Source organism: Dipteris shenzhenensis, chromosome 13 (assembly GCF_047967505.1).
Source record: "Dipteris shenzhenensis isolate YYH24624 ecotype China chromosome 13, Dip_SZ_1.0, whole genome shotgun sequence".
In the NCBI taxonomy this organism is placed as follows: domain Eukaryota; kingdom Viridiplantae; phylum Streptophyta; class Polypodiopsida; order Gleicheniales; family Dipteridaceae; genus Dipteris; species Dipteris shenzhenensis.
In genome coordinates, this window is record NC_141608.1 from 46,573,083 (window position 1) to 46,598,702 (window position 25,620).

Genomic DNA, 25,620 nt, shown 5'->3' on the forward strand with positions numbered 1-25,620 from the left:
TAACCAGCATAGTGACCTTGCTGGGCAGCCAAGAAGTGTTGGTTGTGTTCCTGTAAAGAGATTACATCGGGGTGCATTCTATGTACATAGTGCTAGAAAAGTCTCCACTTATTGACATTGCAAAGACCTTGAACATTGTATGTAATGTAAGTAATTGAAGTAGACATAGAAGATATGTACAGTCAAACCAAAAAACATAGTAAAGGTATAAGCTGTCAGGCCTCAGCCATGACATCAACGTCCACCTGGTCTCCTAGATCATTAGCTCTATAATCCTCATCATTGTCACATACAGGGATGCCCCTCTTTAGCACATCAACCCACAGTTGAGAAGTGAGGCTATCAGCAGGGGTAGAGGTCTGACCAGGGGTGGAAGTTGAGGCATCCCAATGGCGAGATTGTAACGGTCGTGGCTTGAGCGCAAATACCTTTTTGGGTTGCTGCCAGGCACCCTGGGGAGAGGCACGAGATTCTGAAATTTTGCCCTTTCCCTTATCCTTTTGCTTGGCTGAAACCTAAACCACATTTTCTTTGAGAGGGACAGATTTAGATGCCACATCACCCAGCTTGGTAGGCATAGCCTTAGGCCCCGGGCCATAAGTTGGGGAGGAAGTATTTTCTGGAGCAATGGCTGTAGGTGGGAGCTGATGCAGGACTGCAGGACACTGTGAGGCTAGGTGGCCAAACTTATGACATGTGAAACAAGCACCTGCAAATACTCCCCATTTCAAGTCAAAATATTTTTCGCCCAGGGGAACATCCTCCACTTCTACCGCAATGGAAGGAGGGATTGGGTGATCTGTATCCCAAAGAACACAAAACCGATTTCGATTACCTGAAGGACGGGGTGGGCATACAACTTGCCCCAAAGTAGCTGCCAGACTTGGTAACTCAGCCCTCATATAATTCGGAAAATCCACTACCTCAACCCATACAGGGCAGTGATGCCAAATGAGACCGTGATAATCTTTATTTGGCGACCATGGCATGACATGCACCATTTGTCTGCCATAGAATAGAGGTGACATCTCCAATATCTGCTGACGATATGAGGCATCCAAAAAGTGCACTTCATAAAAACCTCAAAAGCAAAGTATACTCCTTCAACAAAGCAACCTCCCAACAAAGCCTGAACCCACTGAGCCACATCATTTGCTGAAGGTAACTTCCCTGGAAAGAAAACGATAACTGCTTGCTGAGAGAACTTTCGAAGAGGAGCGACCAATGAGGGTAGCTTCAGCTTATATTAAAGGGCCGGGGGAGGTTTGGCCCACTCCTTCCGGCTGTGATGAAATTCATCTTTGAGCATGTTGAAAACATAGTGAGCATCTACAGAAGCTGCAGTAGAGAAATCGACTTGCTGTCTTTTGGAGTCCCGGGTCAAGTCCTTGCGGGAGTAACTTTTAAGCTTGTCCTCCATGGAGGTATGCAGGGCGGGATTGATGAAATTGCAGAAAAAAAACAAAACTGCACGGCAAAGAGTACGGACAAAGAGTATGGACAAAGAGTACGGACAAAGTACAGGGCAAGAGTACGGACCGTACGAGCATACGGAAGAGGCTGAACCGTACGGGGAGGCTAGTAGGGCGCGCAGAAGCTGTACGGAAAAAGAAAAGTAGGCGGGGATGCTGACGGAGCACGGGGGACTAGGCTGTACGAAAAGGGACGGGGGTGTACGGACATACAGAAGGGGATTCAGAATAGATACGGGGATGACGATGAACAGAGAAATGGAGATGCTCGGGGCTGCGCAGGGAGGAGACGGGCTGTTCGCACAGCCGTACGGTGGACATACGGTGTCCGTACAATTGTACGGACAGGTCGCGAGCTTGTACGGGATCGTGGCGAGGCTGAGCAGCAGGAACCCTCACGACACACACACACACACAAACCGTGCACACACACACACACACACACACACACACACACTTTTTTTTTTTTTTTTTTTTTTTTTTGGGTAAATCCATGATCATATTATCAGCAAAATTTACATGAGGGTCTCAAAAAAGCAGAGAGCCTCAACAGGAAATCAAAAGCAAAGAAAAACTATTTCCAGGCATGACTGAGGAAGATCTCCTTGATAGCAAGCATCATAGATAGATTGCCGTAGGGAGAGTCTGAAATATTCATAAGATTGCAAGAACGGATTCCCAAAATATCGCATGTTGTGATCCTGCCAGATAGTCCAAAAAGCCCAATATCTGACCCAGTTCAAAAATAAGGAGTAATGGACCAGGGTTGCAGGAAGTCTGCCAAAAAGCCAAAAATGTTTCCCAAAAGGTGAGTTAGGGAAACGAAGGCGAAGCGACATGGAAATTTTGCATAAGAAGGTCTTAGTGCTGGAACACATCCAAAACAAATGAGACACCGTTTCAGAAGGGGCCATGCATCGAAGACAGGAAGCAGATGCAATCCTTCGTTGAGCCAGAGTGACCCCCACGGATAAGGTTCCTGTAAGACAACGCCATAGGAAAAGCTTTTGCTTGAGAGGCAATTTGCTTCTCCATACACACACACACACACACACACACTCACTCACACTCACATGCCACACACACACTTTTTTTTTTTTTTTGGTGAAAGCAGATGACTATATTAACATAAAATCAATGTACATGACATTAGACTCCAAAGGAGAGCCCAATGAAAGAACTCAAAAACAGTGAGAGAACACTTCAAGGCTAGTAGCATCCAAGTCGCTTGCAACAAAACTATCATATAAGGATTGCTTGAGAGACATTCTGAAGAAAATATATGTCTGAGGAAACTGTTGACCCATCCTGGAATGCAGTCTCTGTTTCCAAATGGTCCATAGCACCCAAAAGCGAGTCCAGTGAAAGAAGAGGAGGAATGGAGACATCTGAGATGAGAGACATCCAAACATCCAGAAGAGTTTCCTAAATCGGATAGAGGGAAACCGAAGCTGCAACAAATGGGAAACATGAGTGATCAATAGGCGAGAGTGTGGGCAAGACCATAAGAGGTGAGGAACTGTCTCGCGGTGATGAGAGCAACGGGGGCAGGAAGAGGGAGCAATGCGACGTGCTGCCAATTTCACCCCAATGGAAAAAGCTCCCACTATACATCTCCAAAAGAAAAGCCTTTGTTTTAATGGCAATTTGGCTTTCCAGATTTTCATGAGTCGTGATTGCCACCAAGATAAAGGCCTATCCAAGTTCCAAAGAGTGTTGGCATGCTTGTCAATCCATGGCGGTGGGAGAAGAAATCTGTAGACCTTCAAGGAGGTCAAATTATGCATTGAAATCATATGCATAGCAGGAGGTAAGGAAGTCAAATTCCAGTCCAGTAATCTGTCCTGTACAAACAGTGGAGGAACCGGAATAAATGGCTGCAACCTAGTTGAAAGTGTTTTCCAAATGGACCTATGATGCAGTCCCAAGGAGAATGTCCTGCAAGCTTGTGGAAATGAAAGCATACATCCTTGTTGATCCACAACATCGCCAACAAATCTTATGCCCAATTTCATGAGATTATATGCTTTAATAGGTGCCTGTAAAGCGAGAGGCGATTCAAACACCTTGCTCCAATGGATGCTTTCCAAGCGAAAAGAATTACCATGATGAGAGGAAGCACCTGTCCATTTAGCATATGAAAGAATTCTCTTCCAATCATGAATAAAAGCAGTAGAAACAGGGCAACCAGGAATTTTCCCCTGAAATGTGGTCATGACTGCTTCCCAGTGATCTGTAATCCAATGCCCATATGCATGGGAAGTCATGTTTCCACACATAGCTGCTAGCATAATAGCTCATGGCTGTTTTTGATGAAAGAAATCAGCAATCATAGTGCTCTTTCTTGCCAACATATGAACCTGGAGATTGAGAATATTCAGCCCCCCATGAGTCTTGGGTGAACAAATAGACTGCATTGGGAGAAGCCGCAAAGCCTTTTTGTGAGATTTGCTTTTCCAAAATATCTCCATAGCCTGTGACATATAGGAAGCCAACTGCTTAATAGACCAGGGAAGAAGAGGCAAATAGAATTGCACATATGCCATAATGATGGACTGTACTATCCGAAGTCGAACATGTAGAGGCCAAGTAGACAAATGCCAGTATTCCAGCTTCTTGTTGATCTTTTGAAGCACCCATTTGAGCTGGTGTTGCGGAGTAATATTCCAGCCAATGGGGTAGTCTAGATGCCTCACAATAGTATGGGAAGAGATAATGTGCCAGAGAAGTGCATGCCAATCATCTTCTTTCATAGCTAGAAGTTTTGATTTCTGAAAATTGATATGCAGTCCAGCTGCATACACACACATACATACACACATAAACACACACAAATACCACACACACACACACACACATACACACAAATACCACACACACACACACACTTTTTTTTTTGTGAGAAGAAATATTTAATTGCTGTAAAATAATTACATTCATAGTTACTTCGAAAATGGAGTAACTACTACTCAACTAAAGATCTCAGTATAACCTGTATACACATCCTGATCAATCAAACGAGTCTGAACACAATCATAGAATGATAGCTGGAGAGATTGTTTGAAAAAAATAAAAGATGAAAATAGTGGATCACCAAAGACTCTATGATTTCTGTCCATCCATAAAGTCCATAGTGCCTAGTAGCGTACCCATACAAAAAATAAGTCAAAACCCTGTCTCGCTGGATGAAAACCAAACAACCAGAAAAACCTACCAAAAGTAACAGTAGGAAATCTCGCTCGAAAGCCTCTGTCGGATGAGAGCGATGAAGTCACAAGTATGTGGACAGAACCAGAAGATGTGAAGCACAGATTCAGAAGAGTGCAGGCATCTGCTGTGACAAACAGCCGGAGCAATATGTCTGTGTGCGAGTAACTGGCCAGATGGAAAAATGTCAAGCAGGAATCTGGAAAAATGTCAAGCAGGACTCACCAAAGGAAAAGCTATTGCCGAAGAGGGACTTTGTAATGCCAAAGGAGACGCAGCCGTTTTCTCCACCACTTTAGTGGGCGATCCATATGCCAAACAGTATTTGCTCTGTCAGAAATCCAAGGCGGAAGTAATAACACTTTATACAGAGATGACACTGTGATATGTGAGAGCTTCAAGGGACGGGCTGAAGAGGAAGAAGAGTGTAAAATCCAATCCTCAAGCCTATTCTGAAGTTCCAAACGAGGTACCGGCAAGAACGGTTGAAGCATTGCTGAAATCCTATGCCATAAAGGACGATAATGAGCTCCCAAACCGTATTTGCTAGCAGCCATAGAAAAGGATAAAAGTGTGCCATCATCCTGAAGTACATCCGCCACAGATGAAATGCCTTTGAAGGAGAGAAAATAAGAACGTCTGGGTTCTTGTATGGCCAAAGAAGGGTGGAATACTTTAGACCAATAAATATTCTCAGCCCTCAAAGAATTTCCCGACAGAGAATCTCAGCCATGCCATTCCAAGTGGGATAAAATATGTTTCCAATCAAGAAGCAGGCGAGAGACAAAAGGGCAGCCTCTGATCTTGCCTTGGATAGAGCCAAATAGGAAATCCCACTGAGTAGGCTGCCAATGCCCAAAGGCAGAAGTATGAATATGTAATAAGAGAGAGCAGATCATGAAAGCCCAAGGCTGATCTCCTTGCATAAGCTGCAACATCATTTTCCCTCTGTGAGCAAGTAAATGCATTTGAATATTGAGAATGTTCAGACCCCCATGCATCTTTGGAGAACAGAGACAATGCATAGAGAGTAATTTGAGACTTTTCTTGCCATTTTTTGAACACCAGAAAATTTCCATGATAGCTGACATAAAGGAAACCAGATCTGCCTTAGTGAACATAATGAGAGGCAGATAAAATTGTATGTATGCTATCAAAATGGATTGTGTGATTCGCAACAAACGAACATGTAATGGCCAAGTTGCAAGCTTCCAATATTCAAGTTTTGCCCTCAACTTTGTTAGCACCTAATCAGTTTGTTGGGAACGGGTGAGTCCCCAACCTAGGGGATATCCAAGATGTCGAATGAATTGAGAAGCAGGGACAATTTCCCCAGGCCACAGAAGACTGTGCCATTCCTGAGCATGTAACGGCAACAATTTTGATTTCTGAAAATTTACCCGAAGACCAGCAGCCAATCCATATGTAGAAAGAGCCTGCATAATCATGATCACTCTAAGTATTTTTTGGGGTAAAGAATGAATCATCAGCATATGCTTGAGCGATCATGCTAGGACTGCCAGGAATCTCCAAACCGTGCAACTGGTCAGTGTCCAAAAGGTGGTCGAGATATTGAAGCATTGGATGAGTGGCTATGGCAAAAAGTAAAGCACTAAGGGGACATCCTTGCCTAACAGAACAACCAAGAGTCCAGGATGTAGAAATAGGCAGCTTTACTATCTTGATATAGCCAAGTGATAACTTGTTGCATTTTTGTGCCAAATCCCAATGCCTGCATAGTCGATGAAATAAAATCCCACTTAACAGTATCAAAGGCTTTGGCAATATCAACTTGCAATAACAAAACATCCTGCTGCGTGTATTTGGCATATTCAATTCCAACATAGGCATTAGCAATGTTATCTGTGATATGCCTACGCGGGACAAAGCCATATTGGGCAGGATGCAACCCATCATGTAAAAACCCCTTTAGCCGATCGACAATCATTTTGGTAGTGAGTTTGTAAATGACTGGCATAAGGGTGATAGGTCTCCAGTCTGCCAAAGATTCACAAATTTGCTTTTTTGGAAGGAGTTTAACAAGACCTCTCTTCCATGTGTCTGGCATTTTTGGATTTTGCCATGTAGCATTCACCATATGTAGCAATGTATGCTTCAAAAGAGGCCAATATTCTAGAAAAAACTCGACTGTAAGACCATCCCATCCTGGAGATTTCCATCTGCCACAGGATTTGATTGCATCTGACAATTCCCTCTCAGTAAAAGGTTCCTCCAATTCCAAAGCTTAAGTAGTGGAAATAATAGGAGAAACATGCTGTAACAGTAAATTTCGTGCAACCAAAACCTGCTATGAGGGAGGAACTGCAGAACCAAACTGCTGAGAGAAATGATGCACACAAACAGAAGCAAGCTGTGACCGTGAGGTGGTCCATGATCCATCAGGCATAAGCACCCTGCAAATTTCTGTTTTTAATCTCCTCTGATGCAAGCTTTTGAAAAATTGTTTGGAAGAGCAGCCAATATCTATAAAGGCTCTTTGTCTTGCTCCAGTCTCCCATTTAGCCAGTTTCCTGTGATCATTGAGTTTAAGACAATGTCTAGCCTGGCATAGTGTTGTTTGCTCATGCAGGGACAACGAACGAAGATGGCTAAGTTCAGTGAGGTCCTGACAAGTGAATTTGGCCTGAGCAATAGTTTCCCTCAGAGTCTTCATGTAAGACTTGCCATAACCTCTAATCACAACTTGCATTTTGGAAACAAAAGAATCCCAGGCATCATCAATGTGAATATGGCTTTGAGAAGACAGAGAATGAGATGCTTCAGTAACCATGGCCTTGAAAGCAGCATGTTGCAAATAGCTATTGTTTACGATCAGATGTCGCCTTTGTGGCAATCTATCATCTGGCATAGCATGAAAGGATAACCGCAATCATAGAGGTGCATGATCTGAATGCACAAAGGCATAGTCAATCCACATTTTGCAGGTAAAATCCCCATTTTGTTGCGGAGCTACACTATACCATCGATCCAGACGTGCCTGATAAGAAGAAAGGGCATTATGTTGGAAGGTGTATCTAGGTGACAAAGGCTGCAATTCCTTCCAAAGGTCAACCAAATCCAGATGCATCAGTAATTGAGACCATGCATGCCTTTCAGGGGTCAACATATGAGTATGTTTGGAGGTATTGTCACCCTGTTGTGGAGCATTATTGAAATCCCCTTATATAAAGGCATGATATCTCCATGGATATTGTTGCATGGCATCCCAAATTGCACAAGCCATCTGCCTTTGTTGTCATTTAAAGCAATAACTAGTTGAAGCTCATGTTTGATCAGAAGGACCACCCCTGAGAAAGAGTGCTCCCCAGCATAGAAAATATCATAGCCACAGTAGTGTCCTGTCTTTCCTGCATAGACATGTTGGTTGTGTTCTTGTAATGCCACTATGTAAGGCTGAAATCTATTGATGTACAGCCACACAGATTTCAATTTCCTACTGTCACACATCCCTTGGACATTGAGTGTAAAACATTTGATATGAGCAGTCATATTTACAGATATTTATAGTAATATAACAACTATGTACAACAGCAAATTTCATGATGTCAGCCCTGCATTGCTATCTCAGGGTCAAGGCCTCTCTCCTGAGAAGAAGTATCCACCTGAGAAGTAGACAGCAAAGCAGCAACCTCTTCTTCAGGGAAGAGTGTTCAGCTAGCTGTCACTGCAGCCCATGTGATCCCAATTCCTGCATTGACCTTTGGGGTGTTTCCACTAGAAGACGCACCATTCCAAGTGCGAGGGGGTGGAAGTCTTCGAGCAGAAATAACTTTTCTTGGACTTTGCCATCCATCAGTTGGAGGTTTCTCTCCTTTTGTCGAGGGTTGAATAGCAGGAGGTGAATGTGAAGAAACATTCCCATTTGAAACCACTGGAGCTTTGCCTTTATCCTGAATTCTAGAAAACTGTCTACTACCTTTGTTTTTATTTGCAATGGAGGTAGGAGCATCTTTAGTAGGCATTTGAACCAACAAAGTAGCACGAGGCATTTTATGCTGATTCATTGGACACTGTGAAGGCATGTGTCTAAATTTTTTGCAGTCAAAACAAGCCCCTACAAATAATCCCCATTTCAGTTTATAAAAAGCACTTCCCATGTCCACATTATTCACCGTGACTGAATAAGAGTCTGGTGTGGGATTATCAGTATCCTAGGGAATGCAAAATCGATTCGAGTTGCCATTAGGCTGTGATGGGCAGACCACTGTGCCTAAAGATGCTGCAATTTTAGGCAAGAGTGAGGCCATGCATTGTGGGAAGTCTACAACTTCAACCCAGACCGGACATCTGTGTTGCGGATTAAATTCGCTCCTTTTGAAAAGTTTTTTCATAGGAATATTCAGCCATAGCTTTGTAAAAAGTGGAACCCAGAAAGGAGGTACCTGTAAAGTGATAGTGGAGGAAAAAAACCAGTCCCAAAAAAAGCCCACAGGAAGTCCACAGAGAAGAGAAAAAGAGTATATTTGTAAGGAGAAAGAAGGGAAAGAGGAATGTAGAGGTCGAGAGAAGATAAAAACAGTTTTGTAGAGAAAGAGAGAAAAAAGCAGTAAAAAAACCCAGATGAACTATATTTCAGAGGAAAAGGGAAGATTTTGGCGATGGGAAAGGTGCACCAGACCCAAAGACTCAAGAGGAGAGAAACGGGAGCAAAAGCCTTCAAAATCAGCGCGTAGATGTGGTCCGCAAGCAAAACCCTGTGTGGAAACGATCCAAGAACTGGAGATGAACTGGGAGCAGCAAACTGCAACAGGCGGAACTGTCCGTACAGGCCGTACACCTGTACGGAATCTGTACGGAACTGTGACGGGCTGTACGGTAGGTAATAACTGCTCCAAAACACCGGTTTTGGGCTCTGATGCAGCGCAACAGGGAGCTGAGGCTCATGGGCTGGTTGCGGGAGGATCTAGAGCTGTTCTGTAAGGCTTCTCTCTCTCTCTCACACAAACCACACACACATTTTTTTTTTTTGGGTGAAACCAAGAAAATTATATTATGAAACATTCATTTACATCAGGGCAATGCTCAAAAAGAGAGGCAAAGCCCTATCCATCAGAAGCAGTAAAAGAAAAGCTGAATACAAGAAACATCCAAATCTTCCTCATGTAAGGCATCGTATAAAGACTGTTGCAATGAGGCTCGGAAGAACTCATAAGGATGCTGAAGGGGAGAATTCAGATATGCTTGATTACGCTGCAGCCAGAGGGTCCATAAGGCCCAGTATCTGATCCAATGGAAGAAAAGAGAATACTGTGACAAAGAAGCTGATAGTTTGCCATACATCCAGAAAAACCTGTTGAACCTGCGTGCTGGAAATCTGAGAGATAAGAAATAGGAGATTTTGTCTAGAAGGTCTCTGGAATATGAACAAAACCACAATAAATGCGGAATACTCTCAGAAGTAAGGTGACATCTTGGACAAAGAGGTGAAGCTATCCGTCTTTGAGCCAATTCCACTCCCACTGGAAGAACACCAACAATGCATCTCCATAGAAAGAGTCTTTGCTTCAATGGCATTTTCCACTTCCATATCAATTGCAATTTTCCTTTCCACCAAGCTAATGACTTGTTCAAATGCCATAGAGAATTAGCATGATGGGCAATCCAGGGAGGAGGTAAACCACACACTTTTTTTTTTTTTTTTGTAAATCCATGATTATATTACCATCAAAATTTACATGAGGGTCTCAAAAAAGCAGAGAGCCTCAACAGGAAATCAAAAGCAAAGAAAAACTATTTCCAGGCATGACTGAGGAAGATCTCCTTAATGGCAAGCATCATAGATAGATTGCCGTAGGGAGAGTCTGAAACCACACACACACACACACACACACACGCTTCTACTACACACACACACACACACTTTTTTTTTTAAGTAATATCCAGTGCATATATTTATATGATCATAAATTTACATGATGGGAGGTCTCCAAAATGGAGAGTATCCCAAAGATCAGAAACATAAAAAGAAAAGCTCTATGCAAGAAGCATCCATGTCACCCTCATGGCAGGCATCATATAAGGATTGCCGCAATGATGCTCGGAAAGATTCATATGACTTGTGAATCTGCCGACCCAGGTATGCCAAATTATGCTCACTCCAGATTGTCCAAAGAGCCCAATATCGCACCCAAGAGAGAAATAGTGAGTATTGAGACAGACTTCATAAATCTGCCAAAGAGCCAGAAATGTTTCCCAAATGTGTGACTTGGGAAACGGATCCGAAGATAATCTGAAATTCTCGTGAGGAGGATCCTAGTACACAGGCAGTACCAAAGCAAATGAATAACAGTCTCTGAAGGAGCCTGACATCTCAAACATGTGGATGGTGCAATGCGACATTTAGCAAGTGTGACCCCCACTGACAATGTACCTGTCATACATCTCCAAAGAAAAAGTCTTTGTTTCAATGGCATTTTACTCTTCCATAACATCCTGAGATTCTTCCGCCTACACACACACACACACACTTTTTTTTTTATAGTAATATCCAGTGCTGTATTTATATGCTCATAAATTTACAAGATGGGAAGTCTCCAAAAATGGAGAGCATCCCAAATATCAGAAACATAAAAAGAATATCCACGTGATTCACCATAACAGAATAAGAGTCAGGAGTGGGATGATCAGTATCCCACAAAATGCAAATTCGGTTGGAGTTCCCATTTTGCCACGGAGGGCACACCCCCTTACCCAATGATGCTGCAATTTTGGGTAAGAGAAGCCAAGCACTGAGGGAAGTCAACCACTTCCACCCATACCGGACAACGATGGCGAACTAAAGCCTTATAATCCTTGGTGGGGCAAAACATGCACAATCTGCTGCCCATAATACAAAGGGGAGTGTTCAAGGAGCATCTGTTTGTGCACTTCATCTGTCATAATAACCTTTAAAAGACACCGAGCAGCATAATGCACTTTCCGAACAAAGAAACCACCCAAAGTCCTAGTGAGCCAATTTCCAACATCTGCTGCAACAAGCATGCGTCCCGGGGAAAAAATAATAATGGCATGCTTGGTGTAATCACACATGGGATCCACGATGTCATCCACCTCCACCATGAGCCTAACAGTGGGAGCAGAGTCCTTCCAATCCTGACGCGTGTCTTCAAAGCCCTCATGCATAACATCAAAAACCAGTTGAGCCTCAAGAGAGGCATGCATCGAGTCATCCTGACCTTAGTCCTATTTCTACTTCTTGTGCATGTAGGTCTTGACAGTTTCCATGGGAAATTGAAAAGAGAAAAAAGGAGGGAGATGCTGTAATGGAAAGACAAAAGGAAAATAGAGAGAGAGGTTGAGAACAGCAGCAAGTACAAAAGAACAGAGAGAACAGGCTGGCTGAAGACAGTACAAACTGGCAGGGTTTGTACGGAGCTGAACCAACAGTACAAACAATACAGAATAAAAGGATAGTACGGCTGTACGACTGAGTGCAAACAGTACGGGGGAAGCAGAAAAGTACGATTGTACTAGAAAACCTGTACGGACGTAGGAAAGTGTACCAGTGCAGGGGGTCTGTACGAATGTGTCAAACCTGTACGGACAAGGTGTATGGATGCAAAGCAACTGTACGAACACAGGGAATCTGTACTGACAGATTGTACGGGACAAAATAGTACGGAATAAAAGGTTGTATGGACGAACAGATAACTGAGAAAATAAACTTGAAAATGGTGAGGGAAAAGTACAAGGTGGATAGAGGAGATAAGGAGGCTGTACGGAATGGGCTGAACAAGTAAAAGGGAAAACCTGCAGGAAACACACACACACAAACAGGGAGCTGTAGGAGGTTGAAACGAAGTGGAAAAGACACCAGATGGAGCTCCAGAAAGGCGGCTGGCAGCAGCGAGCAAGATGAGGAGGATGAACGGACCGTAGGCAGCAGTAGGGGCAGGTTGGGATCACCAACAGGGCCGGATGAGGGCTGGAATCGCTATGGCTGGAGCTCTCTCTCAAACCACACACCACCTCACACCACACACACACTTTTTTTTTTGTGGTGAAATCTTTGATTGATTATATTATATCAGTAGCAACCTCAAAACAAGGTGCTACAATAACATCAACTGAAAATTTCAGTATATGCCAACAAGACCTCATGGTCTCTATGCAGCGAGTCTGCAAGCAATCAAAGAAAGATTGCTGCAGAGAACGCCTAAAAAAGCCAAACAGAGAGAAAGTAGGATCGCCAAAGACTTGACAATTCCTATATGTACATAAAGTCCATAGTGCCCAGTAGCGAACCCAAACGAAGAAAAGATGAAACTCCGGTCTGGATGGATGAAACCCAAATAGCTAGAAGAACTTCCCAAACGGAACAAATGGGAATCTCGCTCGCAGGCGCTGTCGAAGTAGATAAAAAAACTCACGAGAGCACGGACAATGCCAAAACAAGTGAGGCATAGTCTCCGAAGAAGCAAAACATCTGTGGCAAAGTGCAGGAGCAATGTGTCGATGAGCTAATAGCTGTCTAGATGGAAACACTCCCAAAAGAACTCGCCAAAAGAAAACCTGTTGCCGAAGCGATACTTTATAGGCCCAAAGTTGCTATAATCTTTTCCTCCACCACTTGGCTAGGCGATAAATTTGCCAAACAGAATCACCTCTCTTTGAAACCCAAGGTTGAGGCAAAAGGATTGTATACAATGCATGTACAGTAATCTGAGATAGCCTCAAAGGACGAGAAGAGGACCCTGGAGAAGTCAAAGTCCAATCTTCCAGCCGGTCCTAGAGTTCCAAAGGAGGAATCGGAACAAAAGGCGAAAGCATAGAAGTAATTTGTTGCCACAAAGGACGATAATGAGAGCCCAATCCATATGTAGTGGCTGCTAGAGAAAAGGGAAGCATAGTACCAGCATCATCTATAACATCAGCAACCGAGGTGATGCCTTTAAATGAGACAAAGTAGGAACGTTGACGTTCGTGTAAAGCCAAGGGAGGCTGAAAGACTTTTGACCAATGAATGCTTTCAGCTCTCAAAGAATTCCCAAGCAAAGATTGCCCACACACACACTTTTCTTTTTTTTTTGTGAGAATGAATATTTTATTGCTTCACACACACACACATATACCAGAAACACACACACTTTTTTTTTTTAAAGTGAAATCTGTGGGAAACCTCAAAAAGAGGTAAAAACCTACCAATAAGTACAATAAATTTTTTTTACAAGTAAAGCCTCAGAGCAAAAGTCATGAGGCAGCCAAGTAAAAAGTTACATATCAAGCTGGAGGAGGATCAAACACAGCATCCTCTAGCTTTAAATTATTGCTCTGTAAAAACTGATGCAGTAATGAAACCATACAATCAATAAAAACCAGCTGTTTTTTGCCCTTGTGATTCTTCTTGATGTAGGCTGGTACCCGAAATTTCTGAATCACAGGGTCAAAAACCTGTTGTAACATGGGATGAAAAGATTCCAGTAAAAAAGACACTTCTACATCCCGAATAGAAGAAGACTCTGGCACAGGCATCAAAGGCAAAGGAGCTAGATCAACATCTGTATCCTCCGACGAAAGAGCTGCATCTGATAAAGTAGGACTCGACATTTCAGCTTCACTTCGAGGAAAGAGCATGTGCAGCATCCTGTATGATCCCCTCTGCAAGGGACGCATCCATATCTAGAGGAGAAGGAGGCTGATGATGCTCAACGACGAGAGTCGGATCCTGAACTTCTTTAGCAAGTGAAAGATTAACCTGTGATTTTTCTACCTTCCTCCAGTAATGCTTTGGAGTAGTAAAAGAAGGCTTATCCAATAAAGCCTTAGCAAAAACCGGAGGAGAAGGAAGAGTGAACTTTACTGTTGAAGAAGGAGCAGGAGGAGTGGTCACGGAAGCCGAAGGGCAAACACGTGCAAAATGACCAACCTGCCGGCACCGATAATATGCTGTAGGAAAGGAGGCAAAATGCAACCTGATGCTCATCGGATGAGCAAATCCCAAATCAAGATCCAGAGTAGAGGGCACGGGCTACATCATATCTTATAAAATACAAAGGCGAACATCTCGAGTAGCTTGCAAAAACTCCTGTCTTGAAACATGCAGAGGCCTCCCCAAAAAAGCTACAAGAGTAGGAAGATGCTGAAGAAGAGGCAGAGGCAACGCTTTGAGGGTAATCCAGACTGGACAGTGAGTCAGAAGAGAGGCAGACAGATCAAATAGTGGATCCCAGGGCATCACATAAGCAAAGAAACCAGCCCCATGAATACCAACACGACTGACAAGTCGCTCCATCACATCAGTCGAAGAGCAGTGGGCATAATAAAAACCTTTGCCCAAAAAGACAAAGGAGGAAAGGCATTCCTGACCCACTGCAACTTCAGCCCAATGACGAAGTTGAGCTGCAGATAAAACCTTGCCCATAAAGTAGAGGCAAACCCCAAACTGCTGAGCCTGTCGAAGACCGGAAACGAGAACGGCAGAGTCCAAAGAACAAACAAGCTGTGAACCCGATGAAGGAACATCTGTGACAGAAGCAAAACACATCTGGCGAAGAAGGTCCAGTTGAAGGGAAGACGAAGGACCATCCGCGACATCCAACTTTGCCGATTTAACCAAGGTGGAAGGAGGCAAACCACCACGCTTCCACCAAAAGAAGACACATGCAAGAGGAGTAGAGGTAGAAGGGGGGGCTGAAGCAGAGAAAACGAAAGAGCCATCTGTCGGAGCAGCAGGATGAGGGGAGGAAGAGACATCAGGAAAAGACTATACAAGACCCGGCATGAGAAGAGCAAAAGGCTGCAAAAACACACACACACACACACACACACACACACTTTTTAAAAAAAAAGTGAAAACTTTGATTGATTATATTACAAGAATAGTCACCTCAGAAAAGAGGCACTAGAAAATACATCAATTGAAGATCTCAGTATAAGCCAAATATGCATCCTGATCTATCTGACGAGTTTGCAAGCAATCAAAGAAAGATTGCTGCAGAGAACGCTTAAAGAAAGCAAACAAAGAAAAATTGGGATCACGAAAGACTTTAGAATTGCGGTCTGTCCATAAAGTCCAAAGTGCCCAATAGCAAGCCCAAACAAAGAAAATATGAAATTCTGGTCGCTGTGGATGAAAACCAAAGAGCCAAAAAAATTTCACGAAGAGAAGAGTCGGGAATCTCGCTTGTAGCCGCTGTCAAAGAGAATCCAGAAACTACCATGAAGACGGGCAATGCTAGAATAAATGAGGCACAATCTTCTGAGAAGTCAAACACCGATGACATGAAGCAGGAGCAATGTGCCTACGGGCCAGTAACCTTCCAGATGGAAAAATTCCCAGAAGCACTCGCCATAAAAAAACATGTTGCCGAAGTGGAACCTTGTACGTCCAAAGTTGTCGCAGTCTTTTCCTCCACCACTTAGCTGGCCGATGCATTTGCCGAAGAGAATTACCCCTTTCTGAAACCCATGATTGAGGCAAAAGGATTTTGTATAATGTAGGCACAATAATCTGAGATACCTCAAAGGATGAGAGGGAGACCCAAGGGAAGTCAATGTCAATCCTCTAATCGATCCTGGAGTTCCAACGAGGGAATCAGAACCAAAGGCGAAAGCATACAACTGATTTGTTGCCACAAAGTACGATAATGAGAACCCAAACCATACCGTGTGGCTGCCAGAGAAAAGGGAAGCATAGAGCCATCATCATGAATAAAATCAACAACAGTATTGATCCCTTTAAAAGAAATAAAGTAAGAACGGCGAGGATCCTGTAAAGCAAGCGGAGGCATAAAAACTTTGGACCAGTGAATGCTTTCAGCCTGCAAAGAATTACCCATCAGAGATTGTCGACCATGCCATTCAAGGTGAGACAGAATATGCTTCCAGTCAAGAAGCAAGTTGGAGACCATAGGGCAGCCATGCAAAGTGCCATCAATGCATCCAAACAAGAAATCCCACTGAGTGGGTTGCCAATGACCAAAAGTAGGAGTACTGATGTGTGTGACCAGAGATTGAATCATGAGAGCCCAGGGCTGATCACCTTTCAGAAATTGCAACAACATTTTTCCCCCTGTGAGCAAGGATGTGCACCTGGATATTAGTGATATTCAAACCTCCATGTATTTTAGGGGAACAGATTCGATGCACCGAAAGAAGTCTGAGAATTTTTCTGCCATGTTTGGGACACCAAAAGATCTCCATAATGACAGACGTAAAGGAATCAAGATCTGCCTTGGTGAACACGATTAGAGGCAAATAGAGCTGCGATTTTCATCCAGTTCCAAACCATGGAGAGAATCTGTAGCCACTAGATGATCAATGTATTGCAACATAGGATGAGTAGCAATAGCATACAGTAAGGCACTAAGGGGGCAGCCCTGACGAACCGAACTACGAAGAGTCCATTCTTCATAGATGTCTCCAGAAAGAATACAAGCAGCATTGCTATCCTTGTAGAGCCAATAAATAACCTGTTGCATTTTTATTCCAAAGCCCAAGGATCACATTGTTTGCGAGATGAACTCCCATTGAATTGTGTCAAAAGCTTTGGCAATGTCAATCTGTAAGAGCAAAACATCCTGTTGCGTGTACTTGGCATATTCAATCCCAACATAAGCATTGGCAATATTGTCCATGATATGCCTACGAGGAACAAAACCATATTGAGAAGGATGCAGCCCATCATGCAAATAGCCTTTGATATGGTCAACAAGCATTTTAGCTATGATCTTGTAAATGACTGGCATGAGCGTGATTCTCCAATCAGTGATAAAATAAAAAATCTGCTTCTTAGAAAGGAGCTTTACCAGTCCCTTTTTCCATGATAGGGGCATTTGCTGATTTTCCCAAGCTGAATTAGCCATTTGCAGTAGAGGGGATTTGAGGCTATCCCAGAAAGCAAGAAAGAATTCAACAGTGAGGCCATCCCATCCTGGACATTTCCATCTACCACAGGATTTAACCACATCTGACAATTCCCTTTTAGTGAAGGGAAGTTTCAGCTCCAAAGCCTGAGCTTAATTGGATGGACATGCTGTAAAAGAAGGTGACGTGCAGACAAAAATCTTAGGAGAAGGAAAGTCCACATGCCCAAAATGGGAGGAGAAGTGCTGCACACAAAAATCAGCAAGCTCAGAGCGAGATGAAGACCATGAACCATGAGGCATCCAGACCCGACAAATATTTGCAACCTGTCGTTTGTAATGCAAACTTTTGAAAAATTGCTTCGAAGAGCAGCCTTTATCCAAAAAAGCCCTTTGTCAAGATCGGGTTTCCCATTTAGCAAGCTTTCTTTGATCATTTGATTGGAGACAGAATTTGGCCTCACATAAGTGCATGCTTTCGTTAGAAGACAAAGGCCAAAGACACTTTTTTTTTTTTGGTGAAATCTTTGATTGATTATATTATATGAGTAGCAACCTCAAAATAAGGTGCTACAATTACATCAACTAAAAATTTCAGTATATGCCAAAAAGACCTCATGATCTATGCAGCGGGTCTGCAAGCAATCAAAGAAAGATTGCTGTAGAGAACGCCTAAAAAAGCCAAATAGAGAGAAAGTAGGATCACCAAAGACTTTACAATTCCTAGATGTCCACCATAAAGTCCATAGTGCCCACTAGCGAACCCAAACGAAGAAAAGATGAAACTCCGGTTTGGATGGATGAAACCCAAATAGCCATAAGAACTTCCCAAATGGAACAGATGGGAATCTCGCTCGCAGGCACTGTCGACAAAGGCCGAAGACACACTTTTTTTTTTTTGTGAGAAGAATATTTTATTGCTGTGAAATAATTACATTCATAGGTACTCCAAAAGCGGAGTAACTACTACTCAACGGAAAATCTGAGTATAAGCCATATATACATCATGGTCAATCAAATGAGTCTAAAAGTAATCATAAAACGATTGCTGCAGAGATCGTCTGAAAAAAACAAAAGATGGAAAAGTAGGATCACCAAAGACTCTATGATTTCTATCCATCCATAGAGTCCAAAGTGCCCAGTAGCGCACCCAAACAAAAAATAAATCAAAACCCTGTCTAGCTAGATGAAAACCAAATAACCAGAAGAACCTACCAAAAGTAACAGTAGGAAATCTCGCTCGAAGCCCCTGACGAATGAGAGCCACCCAAACAAAAAATAAATCAAAACCCTGTCTAGCTGGATGAAAACCAAATAACCAGAAGAACCTGCCAAAAGTAACAGTAGGAAATCTCGCTCGAAGCCCCTGACGAATGAGAGCGAGGAAATCACAAGTATGTGGACAGTGCCAGAAAATGTGAGGTATAAGATTCAGCAGAATGTAGACATCTGTGACAAACAGCCGAGACAATATGTCTATGCGTAAGTAACTGCCCAGATGGAAAAACGCCAAGTAGGACTCGCCAGAGGAAAACCTGTTGCCGAAGAGGGACTTTATAATGCCAAAGGAGACGCAACCACTTTCTCCACCACTGAAATGGCTTCCCTTTCCGTAGTGCTTAATGCGTAGAGTATAAGGGCAGCGCACATTATTATATGCTTACTATGGTTGCGATCCATACGCCAAACAGAATTGGATCTGCCAGAAACCCAAGACGGAGGTAACAACACTTTATACAGAGAAGGCACTGTGATATGTGACAGCTTCAAAGGACGGGCTGAAGAAGAGGAAGAATGGAGAGTCCAATCCTCAAGCTATCCTGAAGTTCCAAACGAGGTACCGGCAAGAAAGGTTGAAGCATTTCTGAAATTTTGTGCCATAAAGGACGATAATGAGCTCCCAAACCGTACTTGCTAGCAGCCGTAGAAAAAGATAAAAGAGTGCCATCATCCTGAATTACATCCGCCATAGAAGCAATACCTTTGAAAGATATAAAATAAGAATGCCTAGGTTCTTGTATAGCCAAAGGAGGGTGGAATACTTTGGACCAATAAATATTCTCAGCCTTCAAGTAATTTCCCAACAAAGAATCCATGCCATTCCATTCCAAGTGGGATAAAATATGCTTCCAATCAAGAAGCAAACGAGAGACAAAAGGGCAGCCTCTGATCTTGCCTTGAATAGAGCCAAGTAGAAAATCCCACTGTGTAGGCTGCCAATGCCCAAAAGCAGAAGTATCAATATGCAACAAAAGAGAGCAGATCATGAAAGCCCAAGGCTGATCCCCTTGCGTGCGCACACACACACACTTTTTTTTTTTTTTTTTTTTTTTTGGGGTAAATCCATGATCATATTATCAGCAAAATTTACATGAGGGTCTCAAAAAAGCAGAGAGCCTCAACAGGAAATCAAAAGCAAAGAAAAACTATTTCCAGGCATGACTGAGGAAGATCTCCTTGATAGCAAGCATCATAGATAGATTGCCGTAGGGAGAGTCTGAAATATTCATAAGATTGCAAGAACGGATTCCCAAAATATCGCATGTTGTGATCCTGCCAGATGGTCCAAAAAGCCCAATATCTGACCCAGTTCAAAAATAAGGAGTAATGGACCAGGGTTGCAGGAAGTCTGCCAAAAAGCCAAAAATGTTTCCCAAAAGGTGAGTTAGGGAAACGAAGGCGAAGCGACATGGAAATTTTGCATAAGAAGGTCTTAGTGCTGGAACACATCCAAAACAAATGAGACACCGTTTCAGAAGGGGCCATGCATCGAAGACAGGAAGCAGATGCAATCCTTCGTTGAGCCAGAGTGACCCCCACGGATAAGGTTCCTGTAAGACAACGCCATAGGAAAAGCTTTTGCTTGAGAGGCAATTTGCTTCTCCATAAATTGCGGAGATTCTTTCGCCACCAAGCAAGCGATTTTGCCATATGCCAAAGAGAATTAGCATGTAAGTGAATCCATGGTGACGGCTAGAGGAGAGAGTATGTCGTGCTGACCGTTAGGTTAGGAAGAGGAACAGGACGAGAATTTGAGCCCACCGGGTGTAACTGCCAATCATGTAATCGGTCCCTGTTAGATAAAGGAGGGATGGGAAGAAAAGGCTGCAGTAATTCAGCAATTTTTCCCCAAATAAACCTGTGATGCATGGCTAGTGGATAAGAAGCCATGGCTTGAGGGAAGGAAAGCATGTGCCCAGTAGCATCAACAACGTCATTTATACACCTGATCCCCAATTTGCTGAGATTATATGCCCGAATCGGCTCTTGGAAGGCCAATGGAGGATCAAAAACAGCACTCCAATAAATACTTTCTTGCCGAAGGGAATTGGCATGAGATAAAACGGAAGGGGCCCAATGAGCATGCGAAAGGACCTGATGCCAATCGCTAATAAGTGAAGTAGCAAAGGGGCAACCCGGGATAGAGCCTACAAATCTGCCCAAAATAACCTCCCAAAAATCAGTGAGCCAGGCACCATGTGCAGTAGTACGTAAGGACGTGCACATGGTTGCAAGCATATGAGTCCATGGCTGCTTCTGACGAAAAAAGGTGAGTAGAAGAGGAATTTTCCTGGCCAAGACATGGTGCGCAATATTCAGCACATTCAATCCACCGTGCATCCTTGGGGAACAGACTTTTGTCATCCTCATAAGTCTTAGAGCTTTAGCAGAAGACTTTGTTTTCCATAACAGTTCCATGGCATGAGACATAAAGGCAGAAATGTCTTGAGAAGTCCAGTGCATCAAAGGCAAATAATACTGAACATAAGCCATAATAATCGACTGGACAATCCGAAGCCTAACATGGAGTGGCCAAGTGGAGAGCTTCCAATAATGGAGTTTGGCATGAAGCTTATCAAAAATCCATTTTAACTGTTGTTTCCTAGTGATGTGCCAGCCAATAGGGTAACCAAGATGGCGGACCACATCACAGGGCTGCATAATGTGCCCAGGCCATAGAAGAGTATGCCAATCATATGAATGCAACGGTATGAGGCTAGATTTATCGAAATTAACATTCATGCCAGCAGCCAGGCCATATGAAGAAAGAGTGTCCATAATAGTCTTCAACTGCTGTGGAGAATTATGTTGCATAAAAAAAGAATCATCTGCATAGGCCTGAGCAATAAAGGAAGGGGCTCCAGGAATCTGAAGACCAGTGAGAAGACCTTGTGCGGTAAGATGATCCAAATATGAGAGAAGTGGGTGAGTGGCAATGGCATACAACAGGGCACTGAGTGGACATCCTTGCCGGACCGAACGACCCAAGGACCAAGATTGCGAAAGATGATTTCCAAGGATGCATTGGGCTGTAGAGCCAGCATATAAACAGTAGAGATGACATTAGCCATTTTTGGCCCGAAGCCCATCTTAGCCATTGTTTGTGAGATAAAGTCCCAGTTGACCGTGTCAAAAGCTTTGGCAAAGTCCACTTGCATAATAAAAACATCCTGTTCAGAATATTTTGCATATTCAATAGCCATGAGAGCATTGCCAATATTATCATGAATCTGCCTCCGAGGGACGAAACCATATTGCAAAGGATGCAAGCCCTCATAGAGCACTTGATGAAGGCGGTGCACTAGCATTTTAGCAAAGAGTTTGTAAATAACGGGCATCAATGTGATGGGCCTCCAATCCATAAGATGCTCACACAATTTCCTCTTGGGAATGAGTTTAACTATGCCATGCTTCCATGAGGAGGGGAGTACTCCTGTGTGCCAAGAGTTATTAATCATTTGTAGGATGACACCTTTAAGATCCTCCCAAAAGTGTAAGAAAAACTCCACTGTGAGACCATCATACCCCGGAGCCTTACCAGGGCTAAGATGAGACAAGGCATCATCAAGCTCCTTATCAGTGAAAGGCATATCCAGTTTGAGAGCTTCCTGTGGGTTGATAATGGGATGCACTTGATGCAAAAGAATCTCCCGAGCTTGTAATTCTTGCAAAGAAGGAGTATCAGGGGGTGCAAATAGCTTCTGAAAATAAGAAAAGCATTCATGTTGAAGCTCTGAGAAAGACCGAGTCCATTCCCCATCCCGTTTGCGGACTCTGAGGCAAGATGTCTTTCTCCTGAAAGCATGTAACCCTTGAAAAAAGGATTTAGAGGAGCATCCTTTATCCAAAAATTGAGTCATCCTTGCTCGAACCTGCCACTTGGCCAATTTACGTCGGTCATTAGCTTGCAAAAGAGCTTTTGACTGAGCGAGAGTGTCCATTTGTTGGGAAGAAAGGGGCTGCATCTGAAAAAGTACAGTCAAAGATTGAACCGCTGCTTTAGCATGCCGAACTTTAGCTCTCCAATCAAGCATAAAATGACTCCCATATTCATGTATGGCATGCTGAAGCCTGTCCACAAGGCGTTGCCATGCAAAATTACTGCATTTTTATTTATATATATGTATATATTCACATGCATGTGCATGCGCATGCGCACACCCATGCACAAATGCATAGCATGCAGGGTAGGAGGGTCTTGAGGAGTACATGTGGATCTGGCTCCGGTGACATAGACTATGGATGTGTACATTGCAGCAAAGATATGAAGGTCAACATGGGTAAAACCAAGGTTATGATCTTCAACGATAATGCAGCTGAGCTTCAATGTGAGGCTCACACTAGCACGGGAGCCAGTTGAGATAGTTAGACCAAATGTACTTGGTATGCATTTCTGTAGGCCCCAAGTTCACCATGAAACCGGCAGCATAGGCACAATTGGCTAGAGGGCATGTCTCACTTTCGACATTGGAGAGATCATTTTTCCAGGCTCATTTCTAGTACTTATACAAGAGATCACTCCTTTTTGGTCCCCTAGTCCAACCAGCAGCTGTATATGTGAGTTCTCTCTAGGTAGTAGAACTATCGAAATTCTCTCAATCACACCAACTCACACTCTCACCTCATAGCTTAGGTCATGCTCACAAGTCACATACATCACCACTACCCATGCTCACATAGGAGGCTCCAAATATCCAACACTTTGTACCTTGGAGCCTCCATTTCCAATGATAATTATGTTCCTGCAATGTTTCTTCTTCTTTGCTAATCACCTCTTCCCGGCTCTCCGTTTTTTTTTGGTTTGTGGAAAAATCTGCATGTCATTGCTAGGCTTCCTTGTAGTTTCCAAAAACTAATGTTTCACTTGATTTCTAGGCTTTAGATTTGTGACCTTTCTCTCTTTCTTTGGTGCTCAGTACCTCATTTGTGGTCAACCCATCGTTGCTCAATGCTTTTGGTCCTCTTATTCTGCTTCTTGTTGCCCTACATGTTGCTAGTATTAACCTTCAACTCCTATCATGTCCTTGTTGCTTCTTGTTGCCCTACATGTTGCTAGTATTAACCTTCAACTCCTATCATGTCCTTGTTGGTTTGTCACCAAACTTTCAGTCCTGAATTTGGTTTTTGTAGAAGAAAATTTTGACTTCCCCATTGTAGCTTTCTTCAGCATCTTCATTCCTGTTCAAAAAGTGCAGCCACCAAGGGGAGTAGGTATGTGGTAAATTAGCTTCCTCAATCCCCTTCCACAAGCTTATGAAGCTTAAGTGTACCCATCCTCCATTTCTCTCCTTTTGTATGAGGCCCTTCAAACCAGGATTGTGCTCATTTTTCCGATGCAATATAATTCTTACATTGTCAACTACCCTCACTTGGTGTTTTTAGCTGCCTTGCTTTTACTGCAATTTGTTCTCCTGCTCCATTTCACTCTTGTTGCATGTTGAAGATATTTAATTGTATGTCTTATTCCAAGCCTAATATCCATATATAGCAGGCCTGGTTCGAGGAACTAAAGTAGTGGTCCAACCTTGCAATAGGGGAGCTACGAGCTTGTAAATTGATAAAAATAAGGTCCTAAGCCCAGCAGCATCAAGTGGAACGTCATGGCCAGGAAATTTACTGGATGTTTGAGCTTCTGAAGAGCCTAATCATTTTAATGTGTTTGGGAATGCACTGTGAATGCAAATGGTGCAAAGAGGCAGCATTTTATTGATTTTTTGGGGGAAGGATGATATAGCTAACACCAATTGGTGGAACTCATCCTATTGTATGGTGAAGATAGAGGATTGGATGAGCCATATTCAAATGAATTAATTTAATGGTTGATATGCAGGCTTATTCTCTTTGCAGCTTTCCTCTGGGGAAGCTCCACCGGCCCATTTCTAAGCTGAAGTGTGTGAGTCATTTTCTTGTCTTCAGGCAGGCACAGCCCTTTCATATTTCATCTAGCTTGGCTCTTTCGGAAGAAGAATCATTGTGGTGGAAAGTTTTAAAGATCCTGTAGAACCTGTAGTGTTATCGTAAACAATGAACATGTTGGTGAACACGACATCATGTAGCCTTCAGCTATGTTCACATCTTTATCACTTGAAATTTTGACATAAACTCCAGGAATCCAACAGTTTCATGTCAAGTATCATTGACACTCAAAACTTTCCTTTTCCACAGTTCTTATTTCTTTTCCAAACTTTATTCTTGAAGAGTTGGGTAGTCTACCCCAAGAAACCTAGAGCTGATATGTGGTAGAAAATCCTCAAACATCTCTCCTGACATTCAGGACCCTTGGGAGAGGTTCAGCAACAGGAAAGGTCAGGGAAGAAGAAGAATTGCAGGGTGTGGGTGAGTCTAAATGGTTGTTTCTAATGACAATACATGTTGGATAGTTATAATGATTGGGAATGTTACCTCATGACACAAGAGATACTATTGTTTAAGACCCTTTGTAAATGATTTCCAAGGGAAATTTGCATCCACATTCGGACGGATTCAAGTCACTGCAGCATCTAACAAGTAAATAATATTGAAAATAAGAGGGCGTGTATATAAGATATATTTGGTGCTTTTCGCATGAAGCTCTGTATTCTCAATATATTTTACAGCAGGAACAGTATAAAAAGAGCCTAAGCTAATGCAAGACAATTCACTTGATCAGATTGCGTCATCTCTTTGTGCAAGTTATATTGGAGGTTCAATAAATTATGCTGCAACGGCTCAGGTATGTTTATCATAACTACATGACAAAATTTGATTAAAGAAAGTTTTTCCTGAGTCAACATCTGGGAAGTCACTTGAAGCTGTCTACATAGAATGAAATTCATGTTTTACTCTTCTTTTTCACT

The 25,620-nt window shown here is 42.9% G+C and overlaps 1 protein-coding gene across 2 annotated transcripts in view; it reads left to right on the forward strand.

Moving 5' to 3' along the window:
* The window catches only part of LOC147895481 (uncharacterized), a 138,718-nt gene that overhangs the window by 42,374 nt on the left and 70,724 nt on the right, over window positions 1–25,620 (forward strand). For both annotated transcript variants that reach the window (XM_087384029.1, XM_087384030.1), the window contains exon 5: window positions 25,434–25,496. In XM_087384029.1, coding sequence (XP_087240155.1) covers window positions 25,434–25,496 — 63 coding nt within the window. The remainder of the gene's footprint in view (window positions 1–25,433; window positions 25,497–25,620) is intronic.